Source organism: Populus trichocarpa, chromosome 14 (assembly GCF_000002775.5).
Source record: "Populus trichocarpa isolate Nisqually-1 chromosome 14, P.trichocarpa_v4.1, whole genome shotgun sequence".
Classification (NCBI taxonomy): Eukaryota; Viridiplantae; Streptophyta; class Magnoliopsida; order Malpighiales; family Salicaceae; genus Populus; species Populus trichocarpa.
Genome location: NC_037298.2, coordinates 9,704,823 through 9,726,399, shown reverse-complemented (window position 1 = coordinate 9,726,399; position 21,577 = coordinate 9,704,823). Strand labels below are relative to the sequence as shown.

The 21,577-nt window shown below is 35.5% G+C and overlaps 2 protein-coding genes across 7 annotated transcripts; one reads left to right on the top strand and one right to left on the bottom strand.

Annotated features, from left to right (window-relative positions):
* The first annotated feature begins 1,651 nt into the window (after positions 1 to 1,651).
* On the top strand, positions 1,652 to 18,499 carry LOC7466298 (serine/threonine-protein kinase EDR1). Of its 6 annotated transcripts, none has more exons than XM_052446882.1 (17): positions 1,653 to 1,886; positions 2,536 to 2,937; positions 3,830 to 4,033; positions 4,570 to 4,758; positions 4,885 to 5,144; positions 5,254 to 5,376; positions 5,544 to 5,633; positions 6,757 to 6,852; positions 7,161 to 7,253; positions 11,399 to 11,519; positions 12,301 to 12,601; positions 13,952 to 14,075; positions 14,170 to 14,189; positions 16,338 to 16,491; positions 17,095 to 17,383; positions 17,646 to 17,718; positions 18,216 to 18,499. In XM_052446882.1, exons 2-17 carry the CDS (start codon positions 2,689 to 2,691, stop codon positions 18,296 to 18,298), a joined length of 2,469 nt encoding a protein of 822 aa, XP_052302842.1. In that variant the 5' UTR covers positions 1,653 to 1,886; positions 2,536 to 2,688; the 3' UTR covers positions 18,299 to 18,499. The 6 variants fall into 6 exon arrangements, with proteins under 6 accessions (XP_024441054.1, XP_024441053.1, XP_052302842.1 ...); XM_052446883.1 differs by having other exon boundaries at positions 2,528 to 2,937; XM_024585284.2 differs by having other exon boundaries at positions 2,510 to 2,937; positions 7,167 to 7,253.
* Positions 18,500 to 18,766: 267 nt separating this feature from the next.
* Positions 18,767 to 21,310, bottom strand: LOC7466297 (F-box protein MAX2). Its single transcript, XM_002320376.3, has one exon. It carries the CDS (start codon positions 20,984 to 20,986, stop codon positions 18,881 to 18,883), a length of 2,106 nt encoding a protein of 701 aa, XP_002320412.2. The 5' UTR covers positions 20,987 to 21,310; the 3' UTR covers positions 18,767 to 18,880.
* Positions 21,311 to 21,577: the final 267 nt, after the last annotated feature.

Here is a 21,577-nt window from a genome sequence, read left to right as displayed (position 1 = left end):
CGTTTTCTTTCATCATTTAGTGATGGTATGTTGTTAATGACCTCTTATTTCTTTCTTTTCTCTTTTCTCTCTTCTACCCCTAAAATTCACGTTGGCCATTTAAAAATTCAGATTTGTCGTCTCATTCATTGATACTTCAACTTCGGTCTTTATTTTTTTATTTGTGATTTTTGTTCCTGACTTTTTTGGCAAATTTCGACTTGTTTTCAATTTTATTACCGAATCCATTATTATGATTTATTATTTTTTCATACCGGGTCCTCATTCTTTTGTTGTTGATCCTTCCATGAATTTGATTTTAATTTTCCATCTCTCCTTTTAATTTAAAATTTTAAGTTGTGCTCTCATTTATTTTTTATCTTAAATTTTATCACCATTCTCTTAACTGCTATTTTTTTTTCCTTTTATATAATAGATTATTTTTTCAATTTTATCATTTGATATTTGATTTGTTGGGAATTAGATTCTATGATTTTTTCCAAACAGGATGCTTTCATTTTAGTGATTTGGGTAATTGGTTTGAAAAATTAGTACGGGTTGGCATAAATTTTTTCACTTATTTTTTTATGGGCTCATGATTTTCTTTAGTTTTATTTCAATTAGGTTACCTTAATCTCAAGACTTGAGTAATAAGTTTGGTCAGTTTACTCAGATATTTTTTTGGGTCACTTTCTTGATGTGTTTTTTTTTTTACAATCTTATAATTTAATATTGAGTAATTTTGGAACTCAACTTTGTAGTTTTTTCTTTTTTAACAAGTGTTTCTTTTCTACTAGTCATCATTAACATATTTTTTTAGAATCTAATCCATTTATTAATGTTATTTTTTTATTATATAATCAAATAAAATCATCTTACTATACCTAGTAGAGTTTACAGCGTGAGTCATTATTATTTTTCCTTTATAACATGCTAATAATATTTAAATATTATGTTTTTATGTTAAAAAAATTAGCTGGTTCATGGTGAAGCGCAAGTCACCTTTTTAGTTTGAACGCTATAAAAACTAATTAATCAATTTCAATTTTTAATTAACTAATAAAAAAAGAGAAAAAGAGTGCTCACGCGTTTGCCTGTGTGGATGGTGGTGAGCTAATGCCAGCTGGCTGTCGGAAAGAGGTCCCCAGATCCCCCGCTCTCTTGCACGTGACCCACCTCCCTTGCCTTCCCTCGTCACAAAACAAAAACGTTTTCTCAATCCTCATTAACTATTTTCACATACAAACAAATAAATAAATAAAATCACTCAAATCTAAAAAAAAATAAAAATAAAAATACTGCTCACGTGAATCGAGCGAATCCCTCTTATTATTTATCTCTTCTTCTCTCCCTCGCTTTCTCTCTCTATTATACACTCTCCCACCTCTAAAAAGCTATTTAAAAACATGTTTGAAATGATATTTTTTTTTAAAATTATTATTTTTTATTTAAAATTTATTTTTATAATTTTTATTGTTTTTTAAAAATAATTTTTAATAAATAAAAATATTATTTAATTTATTTTCAAAAAATTATTTTAAAAAACAACTATAATAAATAACCAAAAACATAGTACTACTGTGTATCTTCAATACTTACTATAATTTTTTTTATTTAAAAAATATGAATACAAATAGAAATAAATAAATATAAGTGTCTGTTTGTTGTATATTTCCATTTCTTTCTCTCTGACCTATTCTATTTCACTCTGGTCTATAATAGCCTCTCTCTCTTGCTTTCTGTTTCTATTTATACACAAAAATAATATTTATTATTTTATATCCTTCTAGAAAGAAGAAGAAGAAGAAGAGAGAGTGATGAGTATTATTTGTTTTAAAACGAAGAGTTGAGATTCAAATGGTATTGGCTGGAGTGGCAACTGCTTCTTTCAATGCTTCGATCTGCTGGTATTACACTTCTGCCCTTTTCTTTCTCATTCTCGCTTTAGATTTGATTTCCCACTGCTTTTTTTTTTTGCGGAATTTGATTTACTTGGCTCTTTTATTATCATTCTAGATTTAGAATTGGATCTGATTTTTATTGATTTGATTAGGCTTGGTAGGTTACCAATTCCATTTTGCAATGCTTAGGTTTTAAGCCTGGATTGTGGCTGTTTCTGTTGATTAATCACTACTTTACTCAGGTTTAATTCATTGCGGATTCATATAATTATTTACCGTCCTTATCAATTAGGTTATTTACATTATTCTGAAATATTTTTGTTTAATTTAGTTATTTATTGACTATTGAAGGTGGAAAAAGTGCAAGGAAAATGGTAAAATTCAGTTTACTGCTTAGGTTTAAGGGTAGATTGTGGCGCTTTTTTTTTTTTCAATTGACAATTTTTTTAGTCCTTTAAGCTTGCTAGAGTAGTCTACTTCTCTATATGTCATGCTTATTGATAAATTTAAACTGTCTTGGTTTCTGCACTTCTGTATTGATGATAGGATGTTGTGCGTTTGCATTGTGATCTCTCTAACTTTTTTTTTAGATAAAAGAAAAATTTGAACTGACATTATGACCTTTCTAGTTTCACATAGGGTTTTAGCTTTGCAGGACAAATGGACTCCAGCGTAACAAAGTCAGAACAGAAGAGATTTTTGATACAGAGTCCAGTTGTGTAAGAACTATATTGTGATTGGCGAGGTCTTTTATGGGGTAAGAGGAGTGAGGGACAGAAATGGTTTTACATCCCAAATATTTAAGGACATGGAGGAGACACGAGATGATTCGGGGCCAGCAGAGCAAGGACCTTCAAATTCTGTGTGGTGGGGTTCAGACTTTATCGAGAAATTTGAATCTGTCTCTTTGCTTTCTCAAGAAGATACTTTGAGAAATAAAGAATCACATAAAAATTATGAGGAAGATGGTTTATCTTCCCAGACTGCATCACAAGTTCTCTGGAGCACTGGGATGCTTTCTGAACAAATACCAAATGGTTTCTACTCTGTCATACCGGTGAGAATTGATTTACTTTTTAATTTTTGTTCCTATTTATTTGTTGCAAGTTCTTTTGGTTGAGGAGTCTGATCTTTTCTGGAACTTCATCTTTTTGAGAGATCAATTAGTGATGTGGCTGGAAAAAAAGTTTATTTATGATTTTTTCCTTTCTTTATACTTGTGTTTAATAATCATTGCTTTTAATTTGTGATCATTATCTTCTTATGTTCTACTATGTTGGTTATGATTTAACTATCCGTTCTGTTTAACATTCAACTTCTTATGTTCTATTGCAAATATTCTCCTCTCCTCTTAACTAAAGAGTTAGAAGTTGCATGTTAAACTGTACTACTACTAGTTCTGTGGTTCCATATAGTTACAACAAAAAGGATCTTTTATATCCCTCTCCTCCTTATGTCTATCCCTGTCTGATGGTAGTACTCCAAAATTTCTCATTTACATGCTATTTTCTAAAGACAAGGATGGACAATATCTTGTTTTGAAGTTTTAGTCTACATGCACTCATATGATACTTTTATGTTTTAATTATACACTCTCACACACACATATGGAAAACCAGCATAAAAATAAACCACTACCCGAAATAGCGACCATACTAGGCCCACCCCCCTCGTACCGCTTTCTAAGGAGGGTAGTGAACCAGTACCAGTACCAGTACTACATACTATAATGCACCACGTTCCAGGTATTATTGGTTCAAACAATGCTAAATGCATTTCTTCCTGGATTATTTAAATTGTTGGTATTTTCAAGGAGGACAAAATTACTTGATGGATTGTGTCCTAACTTAGAATCGACTTTCCAGCTTGCACTCTTTGTTTTGTATCCACTTAGAGCATTTTTTTTTTCACTTCATCTTGAGTTAATTTAATAACATGGATTGTTACAGGATAAAAGGCTAAAGGAGCTCTTTGTTAATATTCCAACTTTAGACGAGCTTCATTCTCTGGGAGCTGAGGGTTGCAAGGCCGATATAATTCTTGTAGATGCTAAGAAAGATAAAAAGCTATCCATGCTGAAGCAATTGATTGTGCCCCTAGTAAAAGGGTTGAACTCAAATCCAGCTGCAATGATAAAAAAGATTGCCGGATTGGTAAGAACTCTTAAATAACCTTTGTTCTATTATATGGATATCTCATTTGAAGTTTTCAGTTGCTCTTTTCTGTCCCTTAATTATCTTTGACCCTTTTTTTCTTTTTTCGTTGTCCTTTCCAACTTTCAGGTTTTTTTTAACTGTGATGTTATGTCTTGGTTATGCCAAGGAAATCTATACATATCCATAACCTATTGTCAAGACATGTTACCGATCCCTTTACATCTCGGCAAAAACTGTTTTTTCTTGGCCTATGCAACTACGTAGGATGTTTCTCATGCATGGTGGTACAGGCTTCTCAAACCACACATGTCATTAACTATTTGCGTTACAATGAATTTTTTTTTCATATTTACTTTAATTTTCACCATTTGACTTGTAATTTAATCATAATATTTTAAGGTTATATTCTTTGTTTTCAAGCCAATTCAGGGATCAAATTCTACCAAGGCATTTTTGCCGATCTTCTTAATTTTTTTATTCCATTTTTAGTCAAAAAATTGCTCATTCCATTTTCATTTTTCATCTCTGAACAGGTTGCTGATTTTTATAAAAGGCCAAATGTGGAAAGTCCAGCAAAAGCTGCACTAGAAGAAGCCTCTCATATGTTAGAAAATCGAGGTGTTCAGTTGCTGGGGCAAATAAGGCATGGATCATGCCGTCCTAGGGCAATCTTTTTCAAAGTTTTAGCAGATTCTGTAGGTCTTGAAAGTAGACTCGTGGTGGTAAGTTTAACTTCATCCAGTGAGTTCAACTGCTCTGCTCCATTTTAATGCCAAAAAATAGTCAAAGATGCAATTTATTGCTAATTAACATAATATCTGAAAATTTCATAATGCTTTTTTCCCCAGGGTTTACCAAATGATGGGATTGTTGAGTGTGTGGACTCATATAAACACATGTCTGTGATTGTTATGTTGAATTCTGTGGAACTACTTGTTGATCTTATGCGGTCTCCTGGTCAGTTGATGCCGCGGTCAACCAGGGCTATTTTTATGACTCATATTTCAGCAGCAGGGGAGAGTGACTCTGCAGAAAATGATTCCTGTGATTCTCCACTTGAACCAAACAGTCCGATGTATGGTTTTGCAGAAAGAGTGGATCCTGACAGGTTAGCAAACAGCCCGTCACATGACTTTTCACAAACAATGAATCTGTATAATCTGTTAATTGGAGTTCTGAAATCCTTAAGTTGCTGTGTCATATTTTCTGTGCCATAGTGCTGAAAAAGATGAAGGAAGCCTTCAAGTCCATAGGAAATTAGAGGCATCTTCGAATGTGTTAGGTCCTTCATTGCGAAATATGATGTTGCGATCTGCTACCTCTATTGACAGAAAATTGAGGTAATAATATGTATCTTGTCCTGTGAAGATCCTTATTGCAATGTGACTTTTGTACGACACTTCTTGTTTGTCTTTTATTTTTCAAATTTTAGTTTCTTCTCTGACTTGAGAGAATACTATAGTGCAAAATGTTGTACTTGAACTTATTCTTTTCCTTTCTCCTTCAGTTTATCACATAGTGAACCCAATATTGCAACAACCTTTTGGAGACGTAGCCGGAAAAAGGTCATTGCTGAACAGCGGACTGCTAGTTCAAGGTGTTAGCATGGTTTCCTTTGAATACTTTGTCAGTTGGTTTCACATTTATAGGGGAGGAACATGTGTTTGGAAGTCTAATTTTTGCTTTTGTTCATAGAAAAAGAGCACTACTCTCTTATGTGGCAATTTCAAGCCTTTAAATAGGTTTGCTGTAGGATGGTGTTCGTGAGTCCTGATATCATGCACTCTCTTGGCTCTTCTTATTTTTTCCCCCTCCCTTCGAGGAATGATCTCTTATCAATTAACAGCCACGGGTTAAAAGAATTCCCCCATATTTGGGCTAAGGTGTTGTGGGGATTATGAACTTATTAAAATATACCGGAATACAATCCATACTCTTCATATAGGCCTGATTGCAAGTTTCCTCACTTCTGACTTTTTCAAAAGGCTTGGAATTTATTATGGCATTTGATACCATACTTGTTATTCTTGTCTCGTGTAGTTTTTTTTTTTGTTTTTGAAAATTGTGCTTTGTTTTTCTAACATTTACCCCAAATGGATTTATTATATGAGGAATGATTAACTAGGTTAGTATAGGGTTGGGTGTTTCTAGACCACATGATTAATGCTGGGGTGCGTGTCTTTCAGCTAGCATGATTTGATGCCTTTTCTTGCTTTATTGAAAAACTTGTGCTCTTGACTGCTTATTTGGAGGGAACATATCCTACTGCCTGATTTCTAGTATTTATTTATTTTTTCCTTTGAAAATTAGAAAGCATGTCGGTTGAAAATGCTGTTTTCCAAATAGTGAATAGGAGGGCATCCTCAGGTGTTTTTCAATGGCAAAGATTAGAGGTTGGATGTTCTAACACAACATCGGAGATTGGTTGGTTGTACCCTGACTCCACATGTGTGGATTCTTAATTGTTATTTGAGTTGCCTGGTTGTCTTTCTTTTCTGTTGATTCTATTGGGCATACACGGGGTTAGGGGTTTCGTTCACATGCATGCAAATATACACATTGATTTCTCTTCACTTTGTTTCAATTGATCTGATCAAAGTTGTGTTGTTTATTCATTTTCAATAGTTCTAAACATGGTTGTTTGTGGTGTTGTCAAAGTTAAACTTTAAATTCTATTGGTGAAGTTTTAGTTGGTGTCTTCATCAAGCTTTGTTCTGCAGTCCAGAGCATCCTTCATTTCGAGGGCGTGGACGGTCCATGTTAAGTGGTGATAGACATTCAATTAGACATTACGCTGATGATGTTGCTATATCAAGGTTTGTACCTTTTCGTTCCTATTGTTTTGAATACCTAAGGAGCTTTATAATTTTCTGACTTATGGATTGTATATGAGGAGTGGAAAAAGGAATATAGGCAAAGCAAAGAAAATGGATGATACGAGGAAGGGTGGAGGCTGCGTTATGCCATTGCTTTTAGCAATCTCTTTAGTCTTAAAACACACCATTAATCTCAACAAGTGTTACGCTTTATTCTCCTAGTAGCTTGTACATGCTTTATCCACCCGTTTCTTTGTTTATGCATCTGGTAATAATGAACTATGCTCACATTGGATGTTCATTTGTAGCCACAGGTCAGAGGGTGCATCAATGTCAGAAGCTCGTAGAATGCGAAGAAGAAGTATTAGCATGACCCCAGAAATTGGTGATGATATCGTAAGGTTGATGTTTATTTCATTATGACCTGTGTTGACTTTATGATTTGATGCAACTATGCTATTATTGTGTTTATCATTTTCTAGTTATTTCGACTTTGATTTTTGTTTTGTTACAATTGGAGTAATCTACGATGTAGTTGTAGAAAAACAAATTACAATATTATATATACCTTGATTGAAGTAAGCTATGATGTGGTTGTGGTAAGCTTTGATCTTATGCTATGCTATTATGATTGTTGTTGTAGAAAATACAAATTAAGATATTATGATTTTTCTTCAATTATATCTATGTAATTCTTGAATTAGTTTATCTAGAATATCAGGATATCAGGAGCTTTTCCCAAAAAAGAATTATTCTTATTTAGATTTTCATTTTTTACTTAATTTAGGACTGTTAGGGTTTTGGTGTCTATAAAAGAGCAATGATTCTATGTTCTAGTCAGGATTGATAATTGAGAGTCTGTTTGGGAACTGCAAACCGCGCTCCCTCAAATTTTGAATTTTGTTTTTTTGCTAATTTTTTTTTTATGTTTTCAGATTGTTTTAATGTGCTGATATCAAAAATGATTTTGTAAAAATAAAAAAAATATTATTTTGATGTATTTCCAAGCAAAAAACACTTTTAACCGCAGTCGTTACCACAATTCCAAACACACCCTGAATCTTATTGAAAAGTTGTGTCTTGTGTTTGGCAAGTAACTTTTCAGTTCCTCTCTCCCATTCTTCTTATTGCCCTTTTGGCTCCTTGGGTGAGGTTGCCTTCTATGGATTTTTGGGCAGAAAACCCAACCCAATTCACAGGTCACATAAAGCTGGCCGTGGGGCCCGTGCATGCCCCATGCTAGAAAATCCAGAAGTTAGTTTTTCTGGAGCTCTTTCATTTTGGAGCTTTTCTAGCGCTTTATTATTTGTAATCGCTATCTTAAGACTGTTTTTAATCAAACACCTTTTCTCTCTTTCTAACCATCACTATAGGCTATAGCTACACTTACAACTACAACACAATCAAGCTACAACGGCAACAACCTTATTCCAGTCTTCTTATTCTTGTGTTTTTGTTCTCTTATACCAAGCTATTTTATTTCAATTTGGTTTATGAGTTGAAGTGATTCCTTACCCTTTCATTTATTTTTCATTCTTGTAAACTTTTAGTCAAACTATTCTATCACCATGGTGACAAGTGTCGAGTTGAATTCCACATTGTTTCTTTTTTGTCCCTTGTGAAAACCAAGAATAACATATCGACACCTAACCTTTAGGGGAAAGATAAAATTAGTGGAGACTTCTATCAAGGGAATAAAAGGACCCTTGAGAGTTGGTTGCTTTTGAGCAAGTTTGGGAGCCATCCATCTAGCCTTTCTAACCTTGGTCACTGAATATTAGTTAGAGAAATAACCTAATACTAGTTAGAGAAATAACCTAAAAGCACCCAGAACACAAAGGTCTAGCAACAATATCCTATTCCATAACTATTGTCTTGATAAATAGTAATTCTAGGATTTATCTTGACGCGACAAACAACATGGATAAAACTAGGATTCTCAAGCCCTAAGGTTATAGACCTAAGCTATGAAGAAATTTAGAGAAAACTCAATGGTATTTTATAAGTCTGAATTTGTATGTTTAGAAAATAAACTAGACATCACTATTTGTATTAGTTCTAGACCTAAAATCTTTATTGGAAAGGATTCCTAATTAAAACTTACTTAACTAACATAATCTATCTAGCATGAGAATTCTTAACTAGTAAAATTTTTAATTAAATTAAAATTCTTAAGCTAAGTAGGAAAAGGAATCCAAATACAACAATGTAAATAAAGACAATTCCACGTAGCAACTTCCGGGTCTTATTTGAAGGTCTTCCCATTCTCTGATCATCATGGGATTTTAACCTAATAGGAAATAGGTTCTTCAAAATCTTTTGTCAAAATTCGTGCTTGATCCAACAGTCAGATTGAAAGTTATGCTTGATTTTAACCTCTTCTTAAACTCCTCAAAACATAAAATTCTTAACCATTAATGAAATAATACAATAAACATTTTTAGACCAAGAATATTAAAGAAAGTTCCCCACGTCCATCCCCTCTACTTATGAAAAACTCGCCCTCGAGTTAATTGTCATAAATTGAACTTGAACACTCCAAAGGAATAGAATCATAGATACTTCAAATATAGCATTGTAGCTAGCTTAATCGCGATGTAGCATGTCTTTGACATGTGAACTTCAAAATTTAATTTATGGTGTGTGCATGCTAAAGAAAAATCCATATTTAATGTTATACTTTCTAAGTCCACTTGTAGTTTCTTCCCATATTTTTTTACTTTAAACTCGAGTTCATCATCATTTGCCATTGTATGTAAAGGAACACAAGATAATTTTCCATAATATCTTAATGAGAATTGTAAAAAATTACCATGTTCTCCATGATCTTATTTGTAAGATCTTCATCCATGACTTAAAGATCATCGTTTGCCAAATTCTTCTCCAACTTAAGGTCAAAAGATTGAAACAGTTTGTCAGCACCCTCTTTGGTAACGTTATCTTATGATTAGATAACTTTGAAATTTTGCGTTCACCAAACTCCCACATAGACAAGTGGTTGTCTCGGTGGAATTTGAGGAATAGGTCGAAGTTAAGGTCGGCCTGAGGTAAGTCTCTAAGCACGTACCTCTCCTCTTTGTGATTCTTGTTTGTGTCATCCATTAGCCAATTTAGATCTATTATGGCTTGATACAAGCAATCAAACACCTGTCCCCAATGATCTAGTTTATGCTCCTGAGCTTGCACAACCTCCACTCCTGTATTGCGAAATGGGTTGCTACTGTCTCCATCCATCAAAGAGGCCAATTTGCTATGATACCAATTGACGCGGTGAATAATGTCGATAAAACTATGGTTCTCAAGCTCTAAGGTTACATACCTAAGTTGTAGAGAAATTTAGAGAGAAATCTATGTTATTTTATGAAGTCTGAATAATAGTCTGAATTGGAATGTTCATAAAACAATATAGACATCCCTATTTATATTAGTTCTAGACATAAATCCTTTATAGGAAATGATTCATAATTGAAACTTGTCTAACTAATAGAATCCATCTAGCATTAGAATTCCTAACTAGTAAAATACTAATTAAACTAAATATCTTAAGCTAATAAAAAAAAATAATCTAAATACAACAAGGTAAATAAAGATAATCTTGCTTAGTAACTTCTGAGTCTTATTTGAAGGCCTTCCTGATCTTCGATCATCATGGGATTTTAACCTAATAGGAAATAGGGCCTTCATAATTTTCTATCAAGATTTCATCTCGATCCACAATCAGATTAAAAAGTTATGCTTGATTTAGCAAACTACATCTTGAACTCTTCTTAAACTCCTCAAAACCTAAAATCTTAATGAAATGCAACAAACATTATTATGCCAAGAATATTAAAGAAGTTCCCCACATCATTTCCTCAACAAAACCACCAGGTGACTACTGTTCTTAAGCTTCTCAAAACCTAAAAATCTTAACCGTTAATGAAATAATGCAACAACATTATTGTGCCAAGAATATTAAAGAAAGTTCCCCACATCATTTCCTTAACAAAACCACCAGGTGACTACTGAAAGCCTCAACCTTGGAGTCGTCAGCATGGCTTCTAGGATTAGTATTTGCTCGATTTAATTTTTTCTACAATTCAAGATTTTTAGTAGTTTTTCAGAGTTCCAACTATTTCCCATCTAGTGGATCTATTTCCCATCTAGTGGATAAGCAGCCTTTACTAGGAATCTACTTCTATTTCATATTTAGTTGGTTTTCCTAATATTTATTTCTCAAACTGCTCCCAGGGATTTTAATTTTATCAGGTCTAAATTTTCCTAATTTGTATTGGCACCTTGGACATTGGAAGTTGGGTTAATATTGATTGATGAGATAAACTTTAGCAGAATTTGGTTCTTCTTTGGTTGGGTTTCTCCATTCTTTGCTTTATCCCTGTGTGTACATTGGTTATTTGGTTATCAAGTTCAATGATAAGTGCTGTTGTTCAATTAGCCTTTCATATTTCTTGACAGAATTGCCCAAGCTGCTTGGATTTGATTAATTTTGGAGAAAATGTCTTGTTCTTACATTGCAAATTAATCTATCCATCATTAACAATTTCAGGGCTGTACGTGCTATGAATGAAACTTTGAAGCAAAATCGTCTTTTGATGGAACAAGGTGATGATAGGTTATTTACAAATAATTTAGGCGACAAGGACAATGGTACAGATCTTCAGAAAAATGTAAGTATCTTTTTGGTGAAATGGATCCATATACTTATGTTTTTCTCTGACATAAAAACTTTTCCTTGACAAGGGCAATTTGTTCTTTGTTCTCTGCTTATGTACATGAATTTAACTGTTCTGAGGTTTGTTTGTCAATTATTGCTTGTGTTCATATGTACACGAATGTTTTTGGGGTTTAATTGTCATTTATTCTTCTCTGGGACTATTCATGAGCATGGAGTTTGAATTTGGGCACTTCAATGGCCAAACATGGTAGCCTGGACAAATAGCTTCATCAAACCAAGTAGATCTTATGGCCTTGTCTGTCCCACTTTGATGGATCATTATCCTTTTCAGTCAGAGTACATAGCAACTCTTGTGTTAGTCCATTGACATATCGATATTGCCATGATACCATGCCCAAGTGTACATCGTCATCTAAAAATATCTGGCATATGAAACAGCGTTTAGATTCGCTAATATATTATGCCTCATATAGATGTGATACCATGGATTGAACTTGGTCTTTTCCACCACTAACATTCTAAGTTACTGGATTCTAGTCATATCATAAATTTCATCCTAACAAAGGTTCTGTACATGCCTAGGAAAATCCATTGTTATACTTTTTCCCTTACTTTTTTTTCTTCACGGTAAGTTCCACGTGTTAGTTTGGTTATAAGAGGAGGTTAGGTTGAAAATCTTCCAGATGCATAATTTGGCCTGTGTCATTGAACCACATTTGTAATCATCCTCCTAGCATTCTCAGTACTAATTAATCAATTTGCGCATGGGATAGGTATCAAATTTCAGTCTTGATGGTCGTGATGAAATATCTGGTGGAAGGTCTGCTTTATATACCCTTGAAAGGAACCGCATAAATTCCCAGAAGGCAATCTCATTACCATCATCTCCCCATGAGTATAGAAGTCAAACTTCCGAGAGGAGTGGACCTTCAGGCTTTGTAGCAGATGATCAATTAGTTTCAACATGGAATAAAGTTCTTGAATCTCCCTTGTTCCATAATAACCCCCCACTACCTTTCCAGGAATGGCATATTGATTTCTCAGAACTAACTGTTGGAACTCGTGTTGGGATTGGTAAGCATCACTACCTATAATTTTCAGCCGTGTTGTAGCTTTGAATTTTGTTTGTCAGTGCTGCAGTACACATTTACCTATTCCAGTTTTGTATCTTTTTAAAACGAGTTACAATTTTGTAATCCTCCAAAAGTACTTGGTGAAACAGTGCTTTCTCTTTTGTAATTGCAGTGATAGCACACAATTTGCTTGGATTGAAGGTTCCAATGTACTGTGGCTGTCTAAAATCTTAATAAATATTTTTGTATAGAAAGAAAGGAACAGGCGACACGCATTGCATGAATTTGAAATATTAATTTACTACAAAAAACTTTCAAGTATTGTGATAGTGTCCTAATCTTTGGATTGTGGCCATGTAGTTTTATCATGAATTCCTATTTTTTGATTTATTGTTTCCTTTGATAAATTTCTCTGTGGTTGAGTTTTGTTTTGCTACCTATGCTAATGACTTGAGAATCTTCTCTTCTGTACTTGTTTATTTTTTCTTTGATAAATTGAAATGGAATGGTTAGATTCATTGATGTTTTCAATGATGTACGGGTTTTGAGATTGTTATCTCTCCTTTAAACTTCCATACACTGCTGGACAATGACCTTGGTTGAAGTTTCACTGGATATCCTCATAAACTGCCAATCTGATTTAAAGATTTGACATCAATCCAAGTAGTTAAGCAAATATCTTATATGCATACCATTCCTGAAACTATTGCATCTTCTGTTTTCTATTTCTTTGGGTGGTGTTTTATTACAAGGAAATCATAACCAGTGTTTGCTCAAGCTGTTGGCAGCGGGCATTCTGTTCATTTTCCTAGTAATGGGTGATTGCTCCAGCTATCTACTAGTGTACCCTTGAATTCATGGTTCATCTTCGAATTCGTTTCTCATTTTTTGTCTTTCAGAATTTAATGTACAGATGCATGCTCACATGAAGAGTCTGATGCCACCTCACTCTGCAAACTCCCTAGGAGGCTGTAGAAAACAGAGTTAAAATAAAAAAAGGGTTATCCAAACTGTATATTTAGCTTGAACTAAAGATAAGAGCTGTTGCTCAGCTGAATATACTGTGGTGAAGAAAGTTTTACTGTTGCCTACCTTAAAATTAGAACATATCTGATGGGAGGAATCATGCAAACTCATCTTGCAACCATTTTACATATAAAATTAGAGCCTTATCCTTCCCATCTCCCTCTCATCCTCTCCTCTCATCTTGCAACCATCAAAATATTGTAGTCTAAAGTGATAATTTAAGCAACATCATGCAATAAGGAAAATAAAATAAATATTTTGTTTGGTGCAAACTCATTTATATGTAAAATGGTTTAGTGATTTTAGCTATCTTGATTGTATATAGGGTTTTTCGGGGAAGTATTCCGTGGCATATGGAACGGTACAGAAGTTGCAGTCAAGGTTTTTCTAGAGCAAGATCTAACTGCTGAGAACATGGAAGACTTCTGCAATGAGATATCAATTCTTAGGTCTCTTCTTATTGATATGTGGATTGCTTTAATTTTATCCCACCCATATTTCTGACTTTATCCTCTCTGATTTTGTGCATGCGATTTCTTCCAGCCGTCTTCGACATCCTAATGGTATTCTCCTTACCTGCTAATTTCCAAGTTGCATCTTTTATATTTTGCTTGTCTAAGATTGCTGCATGTGATGGTCTGCTTGTATAACTTGGAACCATGAATTTAACAAGAGCTACCTCATCAAAGAAAAAACAGGAGAGATCGTGTTGTTGCTGTTGTTTAGTTGATGGCAAGTTTTTTACCTGCTTTTCTGATGGAGAATGAGACAAAGATTTTCATGATTCTTTTCATAGGAAAATTGGAGATTATATTTCATTTTGTAGCATTTCTTAATTGAAAAATCTAGTTATTTTAGGCTATCATAATTTTTTAAATTATTTGAGGATTTTACTAGGGTAAGCTACAAAATTACTCCTGACCTATTACCTTTTTCACAATGTTACCCTTGGCCAATTTGGGCAATCAATTTTGCTCTTAACATTAGTTTTAACAATGTCAACCTTCCATCTAGTCTCACCTAAAAACAATTAACAGAACTGTCAAATAACTTCCGTGCCTTGCATGCATTTCTTTTAGCAAGCAAAATGGAGCGGAAAAAAATCCGAAGTCCCCAAATTCACCCTAATATTCCAAAACTCACGCATCTAACAGTTTGATATTAGGGTGAATTTGAGTTGCAGGAGTTATTTGATGACTCTGTTAACTATTTTTAAGAGAGATTTGACAATCATGTTTAACAGTAGCTGAATGATTATTGAGAATTGAATTCTGTTTTCTTTCTATTGCTATCATTCTCTCTCTCTCTTCCCATCTCCCCTTCCTCTACTTTGCAGCCCCTTTCTCTTATTCATATTCCACATCATTCTGATATCAGAGCAAAACTTCTGTCCAAATCCTTAAAATTACCCTCTCAATTCCAAAACACATCTAATAATAATACTAATAAAAGCCACTAAAAGAAGGGCAGGTCACAGAAACTGTACTGTGTCTGCCTGTGCCCTGCACATTTTTAGCACTCAGGTTTCCTTCTGTTCACTAAAAAAAAAGAACAAATATATTGGGAACAACATCTCTGTTGCTTGCTGTTATTCTGCTGGCTGCAATTCAGTTTCACATTTGGTCATCAAGTTTTGCTTTTAGGATATTTGTACTGACCGCATCTTCACGCCTTCTTAACCTCACTTCTGTTCATTGATCTACACCTGCCTTGGCTTTTTGTGATCTCATAGCTGCTGGTTTTGCCCTTTTTGAATTTTCCAATTTGATCTCTATAGCACTGATGATTGAATGTTGAATATGGTTTTTGCTCTGAATGAAGCTGGTGATTTGAAATTCAGTATGTTCAGTAGCTTGCGTTTAGTTTGACTTTGTTTATGTGAAAAGAAAAGAAATATATGTGGAAACCTATTAGTAAAATAAGTGGTAGATTGATGTATGATGAAAAAAGAGATGTAACTTTGGTATTAGAGCCCAACCTTGACCAAACTCATAACTTGAATTTTTTAATCATCAAATCATTTGGAAACTCATAAACAGGTTCAGGAACTTGACTTCATTATTCAAGAAGTTAATTTCATAATACAATTGAACTTTTAGGTTGGGTTTGAGACCCAACAATTTTAATGGAATAAAGACTCAAACTTCAAGTTGTGGAGTGCAGAATTGAAATGCTTCAAAACTCGTGGTTAAGTTTTTTCTGTAAAGAGGAGAATGTTGGATAATGAATGGAAGATTTATAAGAATATTTACTCTAGGAAAGTAGGAGACTTGCTCTTTTTTGCTGTATGGTGTATGGTAAATTCACAAACAAAATTTTGTTCCATTTTGTTCATATGCTATTAGGTGGATCTAGTTATTCAGGTCATTATGATATTTGTTCTATATAAAAAAAAGGTCATTATGATATTTTGTATTCATTATACATTTTATTTTGCTTGGACTCTATTGTATTTTCTTTATCGTTTTAGGGTTTAACTAGGTTTAGGTGCTGTGTAAAGGCACTAATCTACTATTTTGAGGTAGTTGAAGGTTATTGAGAGTTGAAACTTCTGTTTTTTCCCTTTTGCTTTCTTCTTCTCTTTTATCCCTCTCTCTATTTCCTCTTCCATTTCTTCCCTCCCCTCTTTCTTAATTCCTTTCCTCCTATCTTTCTTATATTTTATTTTGTTTCTTGACGACTTCTGAATCAACTGATGCTGGTTATTGCAGTTATCTTATTTTTGGGTGCTTGCACAAAGCCTCCACGCTTATCGATGGTTACTGAATACATGGAGATGGGGTCCTTGTATTATTTGATCCACTCGAGTGGTCAGAAGAAGCTTAGCTGGCGGAGGAGGCTAAAAATGTTGCGGGATATATGCAGGTATGTGTGTCATGTCCTAATATATGAAATTCTTTTGTGGACGGGCATCTTTACAAAGTTTACATTTTTGAGGGACTAACTTTGAAACTAGTGGTGCTATTAACTAAACCATTTTCTTTTATGCTAAGTTCTCTATTTTTCATGGCACATTTTTAAGATATAATATATGCCTAACATCTCTCCTGGAGTGTAATGAGTAGAGATAGAGAACACGCTGCTTTCTTTACAGATGAGAAACTTGACATGATTGTGAAAGGTTGATTGTTGAAACACAACCCAAAGGATACAAATAGGCTACTTAAACCAAGAGATGCTTTTAAATGATTCTATATGTAGTTATCTGATAATGAGAGCACATATATGTTATTGCTAATTATTTTTGAAACTCCTATCCGGCCATTATTTGGCTGGTACTTGTTATCATCATTGAAGCTTGTGTGTGCTGACTGCTGGGCAACTTAATAGTTGATTAAAAAAATGGGGAGTGCTTTAGCTGCTAGTTCCAGCATTTGACTTAGCTACACAGGCAATTTAAATTACAAGTTGGCATTCAGCTCTGCTCTGATCTGATCGTAATCTTTTATTCTTCTGCTTGTCACCAAGGGGGTTGATGTGCATACATCGAATGAAGATAGTTCATCGGGATCTTAAAAGTGCAAATTGCCTCGTGAATAACCATAAGACAATCAAGATCTGTGATTTTGGACTCTCCAGAGTAATGACAGACATACCAATTAGGGACTCCTCATCTGCTGGAACTCCTGAATGGATGGCACCGGAACTTATCCGTAATGAACCTGTCACTGAAAAATGCGATATTTTCAGCCTTGGGGTGATAATGTGGGAGCTCTGCACACTAAGTAGGCCATGGGAAGGTGTACCCCCAAAGAGGGTATGCTTACGATCTTTTATTTCACTTTTGAATATCATGTTTTTCTCTCTGAGGCAGTTGCATGGTTGTACAATATTGTTCCATCAGGGACCTTTACTCAATGGCTTGTTTGAGTTATGTTTTTTTTTATTTAATTATTCTCTAGATTTATCGTTTACGCCCTCTCTTTCAATCACGACATTCTTTTTTTAGCTCAAAAACATTTTGTTTTCTGTACTTGTGCAATTTGACCATTGTAGCTCTTTTGCTTTATGTTGTCTAGGTAGTTGATGCTGTTGCTAATGAGGGATCCCGTTTGGAGATTCCAGAAGGTCCACTGGGCAGGCTAATATCGGGTAACCATCTGTTGTGACAGGCAAATAAAGATTGTTAAAAATTATTGTCGCTTTTTTGCATTAGCCCCATAATCAGGGACGATCCCAGACTTGTGTGCTTGGGAGGACCAGAATGTAAAATCTCTATTCTTTGGTGGCCATTTCATTAGTGCTTTTTGAAACGTTTCTAAGAATAAGGGGGATTTTGAATCTTCTTGAAACTCTGGCCCTGGTCCCCCCGTTAGATTCGTCCCTGCCCATGGCATGTTCTTGGGGATTTTGAATCTTTCTTAAACTTTGGCCTCCCATGAGATTCGTCCCTGCCCATAACATGTTTTTTTACATGCGATAATTGGCTTTGAAGATTAATTCCACCTCTGTTTTTTCTCTACATGAACTTTTTTCTTTATCTTTTAAATAAATGTAATTTAATTGTGACCCTATTACTATTCTCTTGGGATACTGTGCTGGGATCTGGAATTGTACAAAACTAACGCCTTAATTCTCTCTGATTGCAGATTGTTGGGCAGAACCGGATTTACGGCCAAGCTGTGGAGAGATACTCACTCGCTTGCTCGATTGCGAGTACACATCTTGCTGATACAGTCCGTTTCTTGTATACAAACAATGGTAGAGACGTTGCAATGTTCTCGGCTTAGTTGCAGCCTCATAATTTTTCCAATCATTGTGAAAACATGAAATTCTTCAATTTTCACTGGGACAAACTCCAATCATTTCGTGTAATCAAACTGGGAGAGAAATAGAAAAGAAAAAAAAAAGTTTCAATTGCGGTTGACAAGAATGAAGAGATTCGATTTTAAGTTTCTGGAAATTGCCTTGGCCATGCTGCTCCTTTCAATGACTCCAGAAAAAGAAAAGATTTTAAAAGATGGAGACCATATCTGGGATAGATTAACCAAAAAAAAAAAAAAAAGGGTGGGATTTTATATCGATGATGTTTTGGGTTGCAAGCTTACCGACGGGATGCATGAGTGTTTAGGTTCATCAGGTGTGCCCATCAAAGGCGATTCATGTTCGGATTTCTTCCTCGGTTATAGAAGAAACGGGAAAAAAAAAACTCAGATCAGCTGATTCATGAATTGCCAAGACAAAAAGAAAAAAAAACTGCAGAAGCCTTTTATTATCATGCTTCTAATGAACAAGTAGCGGTAACCATCTGGTTTCAGTCGAGGATCTGACGCCTGTTCAATGCATCTTCAAAACGACTGCATGAACCAACTCTCATCTCAGTGCACGTGTCATTATCTGGTGCTGGATAATAGTCTTCCCTCAGCTGCACATCTCTCAGATTGGGGATTCTTAGGAGGAACATGATGAAATGCTCATGAGCTGTTCCATGTATGAAAAGCTTCCTCATTGCAAGACATTCTGCAAGCAACCCTGCTCCTGGGAGTGACAGGCTCCTTTGATTTACGTCCCGATCTTGTGGTGGCCAATAATCAAGCTCATATATGCTTAAATTCCCGATCCCATTCAAGAAAAACCTCTCCCACAGGCTCAAATCCATTTGCCCAGATGGCGCAGTTAATGCAAAACCTATTGTATCACTACAATCCAACTGCATCTTTGACAGTCGAGGATAATAAGCAAGGCAGCTTAATCCAAATTCACGCTGTGATGGTTTGTGCCCAGTTCTGCAGTCTCCCTCGACCTTTATCCTGATTTCCTCCAAATTAGGACAATCATACAGGCCAGCCATTGGTAATGGAGTCAAAAGCACACCGGCACCAATCCATAGAGAAAGGTACTTGAGCCTGTCCCAAGACTTGCTAAACATTCCATTTCCATTGCTTTGCATACAGGAGGATGAAGAATCAGGATCCGAAGAATACTTGCTCTTCTTCCTTTTGCTGCCATACTCGTGCTCGACACTTTGACAAAGGCCTTCGTTGAGGTCAAAACAGAGGATACCGCCATCCTCTTCCAAACCTTCCCAGACACAATCAAAGTGTAGCCTTTCAATTCGACCCTGAATAGGCTCAAGAGATCGCAGAGACGCTACCGCATTAAGGTTCTTGCAACAAGATATTTTGACCTCAATCAGAGTCTTATGGAGCAATGAAGCCATTGTCCTCATTCCCTTCATTGTAATCTTCTTGCATCCCTCGACTTCAAACCTCGCCAAATTACAGCATCCTCTACCAATCTCAATCAACCCCATGTCCGTCAAATCTGCCGAATTCTTTATGGTCAAGGACACCAGGCCCGAACACAAGGCAACCCCATCAAGCTGGGACTCAATGGCCATACAGATCCCATGAAACTGCCCCAATTTAAGCAGCTTCAACTCAGGACACTTCGAATGAAGCGCTTCCAAAGCCAAAGCACTATCCCTTACATTCTGGTAAAAATCTAGAACCAACTCTTGTAAAAGAGGAAGGCCAGTAAAGAAGTCCACCAGCCCCACTTTAGTGATCCTTGCATCCTCCCTTGTGTACCCATCATCTTCAGGTTCCCCTCTAGTGCTCCCCAAGGAAGCCCTATCAACAAGATGCAAAACCCTTAATCTTGGACAGTTAGCAACAATCGCTAGCAAGGTCTCGTCACCAACACATCCAAAGTAACTTGGATCGAAAATACAAACAAGAAGGAACCTGGTTAGACTAGGACAAGCTGCAGTGATTGCCTGAATCTCCTCAGACTTAAAACCATCAGTCAAAGAAACAGTTAAGAGATCCAAGCATGTCAAGGCCTTGGACACAGAGGGATAGGCTTGCAAAACAGGAGGGATATCCTCAGTCCAGTAATAAAAACTGGAAAGGTCGATGCTACTAAGCGCCTGGCAGTGCTCAAACAGAGGGACTACATCATTTCCAAGGTGAGGGGACGAGGAGCGTGGATGCCAACGGATGAGCTTGACATGGCTCAGATTAGGCCACTGAGGGAGGAGGATGTGAAGAGTGGAGGGAGATCGAGCATAAACGGTGAGGGAGGTGACTAGAGGGAAGGCCAGACGAAGGCGTTGGGCGAGGAGAAAAGGTACAGAGGAGGCGGTGGATAGGAGATCAGAACGGCCCCAAGGAGAGAGCAGAGAGAGGTCGAGGTGCGTCACCGATCTGAAACAGGTAGGGATCATGTAGATATCACGCGCTTTGCCACGGAGAGTGAGGGAGGTGCGGGTGGATCTCTCTAGAGCTAGAAATTTCCTGTTAACCAGGGAGAGTGAGTTTCGGGTTCGTGTGTCAGAGACCGATGAAAAAATGATTGACAAAATCACATCCGGCAGATCGTTCATGGTAGCAGCCATAGCCATACTGGAACTGGCCATCCTAACTATTCACCTTTTTTTTTTCCTTTCCTTTTTATTTGGTGGTGGCTTTTTGTTACATCTTCCAAGTTTCAGGATTGGTTTGATAGAGAGAAGACAGAAAAAAGATGGGTCCTTGGAGAGGATGAAGACAGAAGAAAATAAAGAAAGACAGAGAGAGAGAGAGAGAGCACACACGGGGCAAGTACTGTAGTATAGTCATCGTGGTCCTAGTTTTTTTCTTTATTTGGGGAATGGATGAGAGAACACGAAGCGTGATAACGGACATATTTTCTATTTGAAAAAAAACAAGATAATTTTATTTTTAATAAATTATAGTTTTCTTAATTTGAATTTTGTTTTTATAAAAAAATTAGTTAGAATCATGTAAATTTATAGTGCTTGTTCATATATCTTTTATTTTAATTATAATTTTTATATGTTAATATCAAGAATAAATTTTATAAAATAAAAAATGATAAGATTCAGAAATAGCAAGAATTTTGGCGCAAGAAGAAGGGGTTGATCCGTATCATCTTGATTTGGTTCTAATTTCTCTATTTTTTTTAAGAATATCGAGTCGGAGTCTTCTCTTACCTATATTGAAGAAAC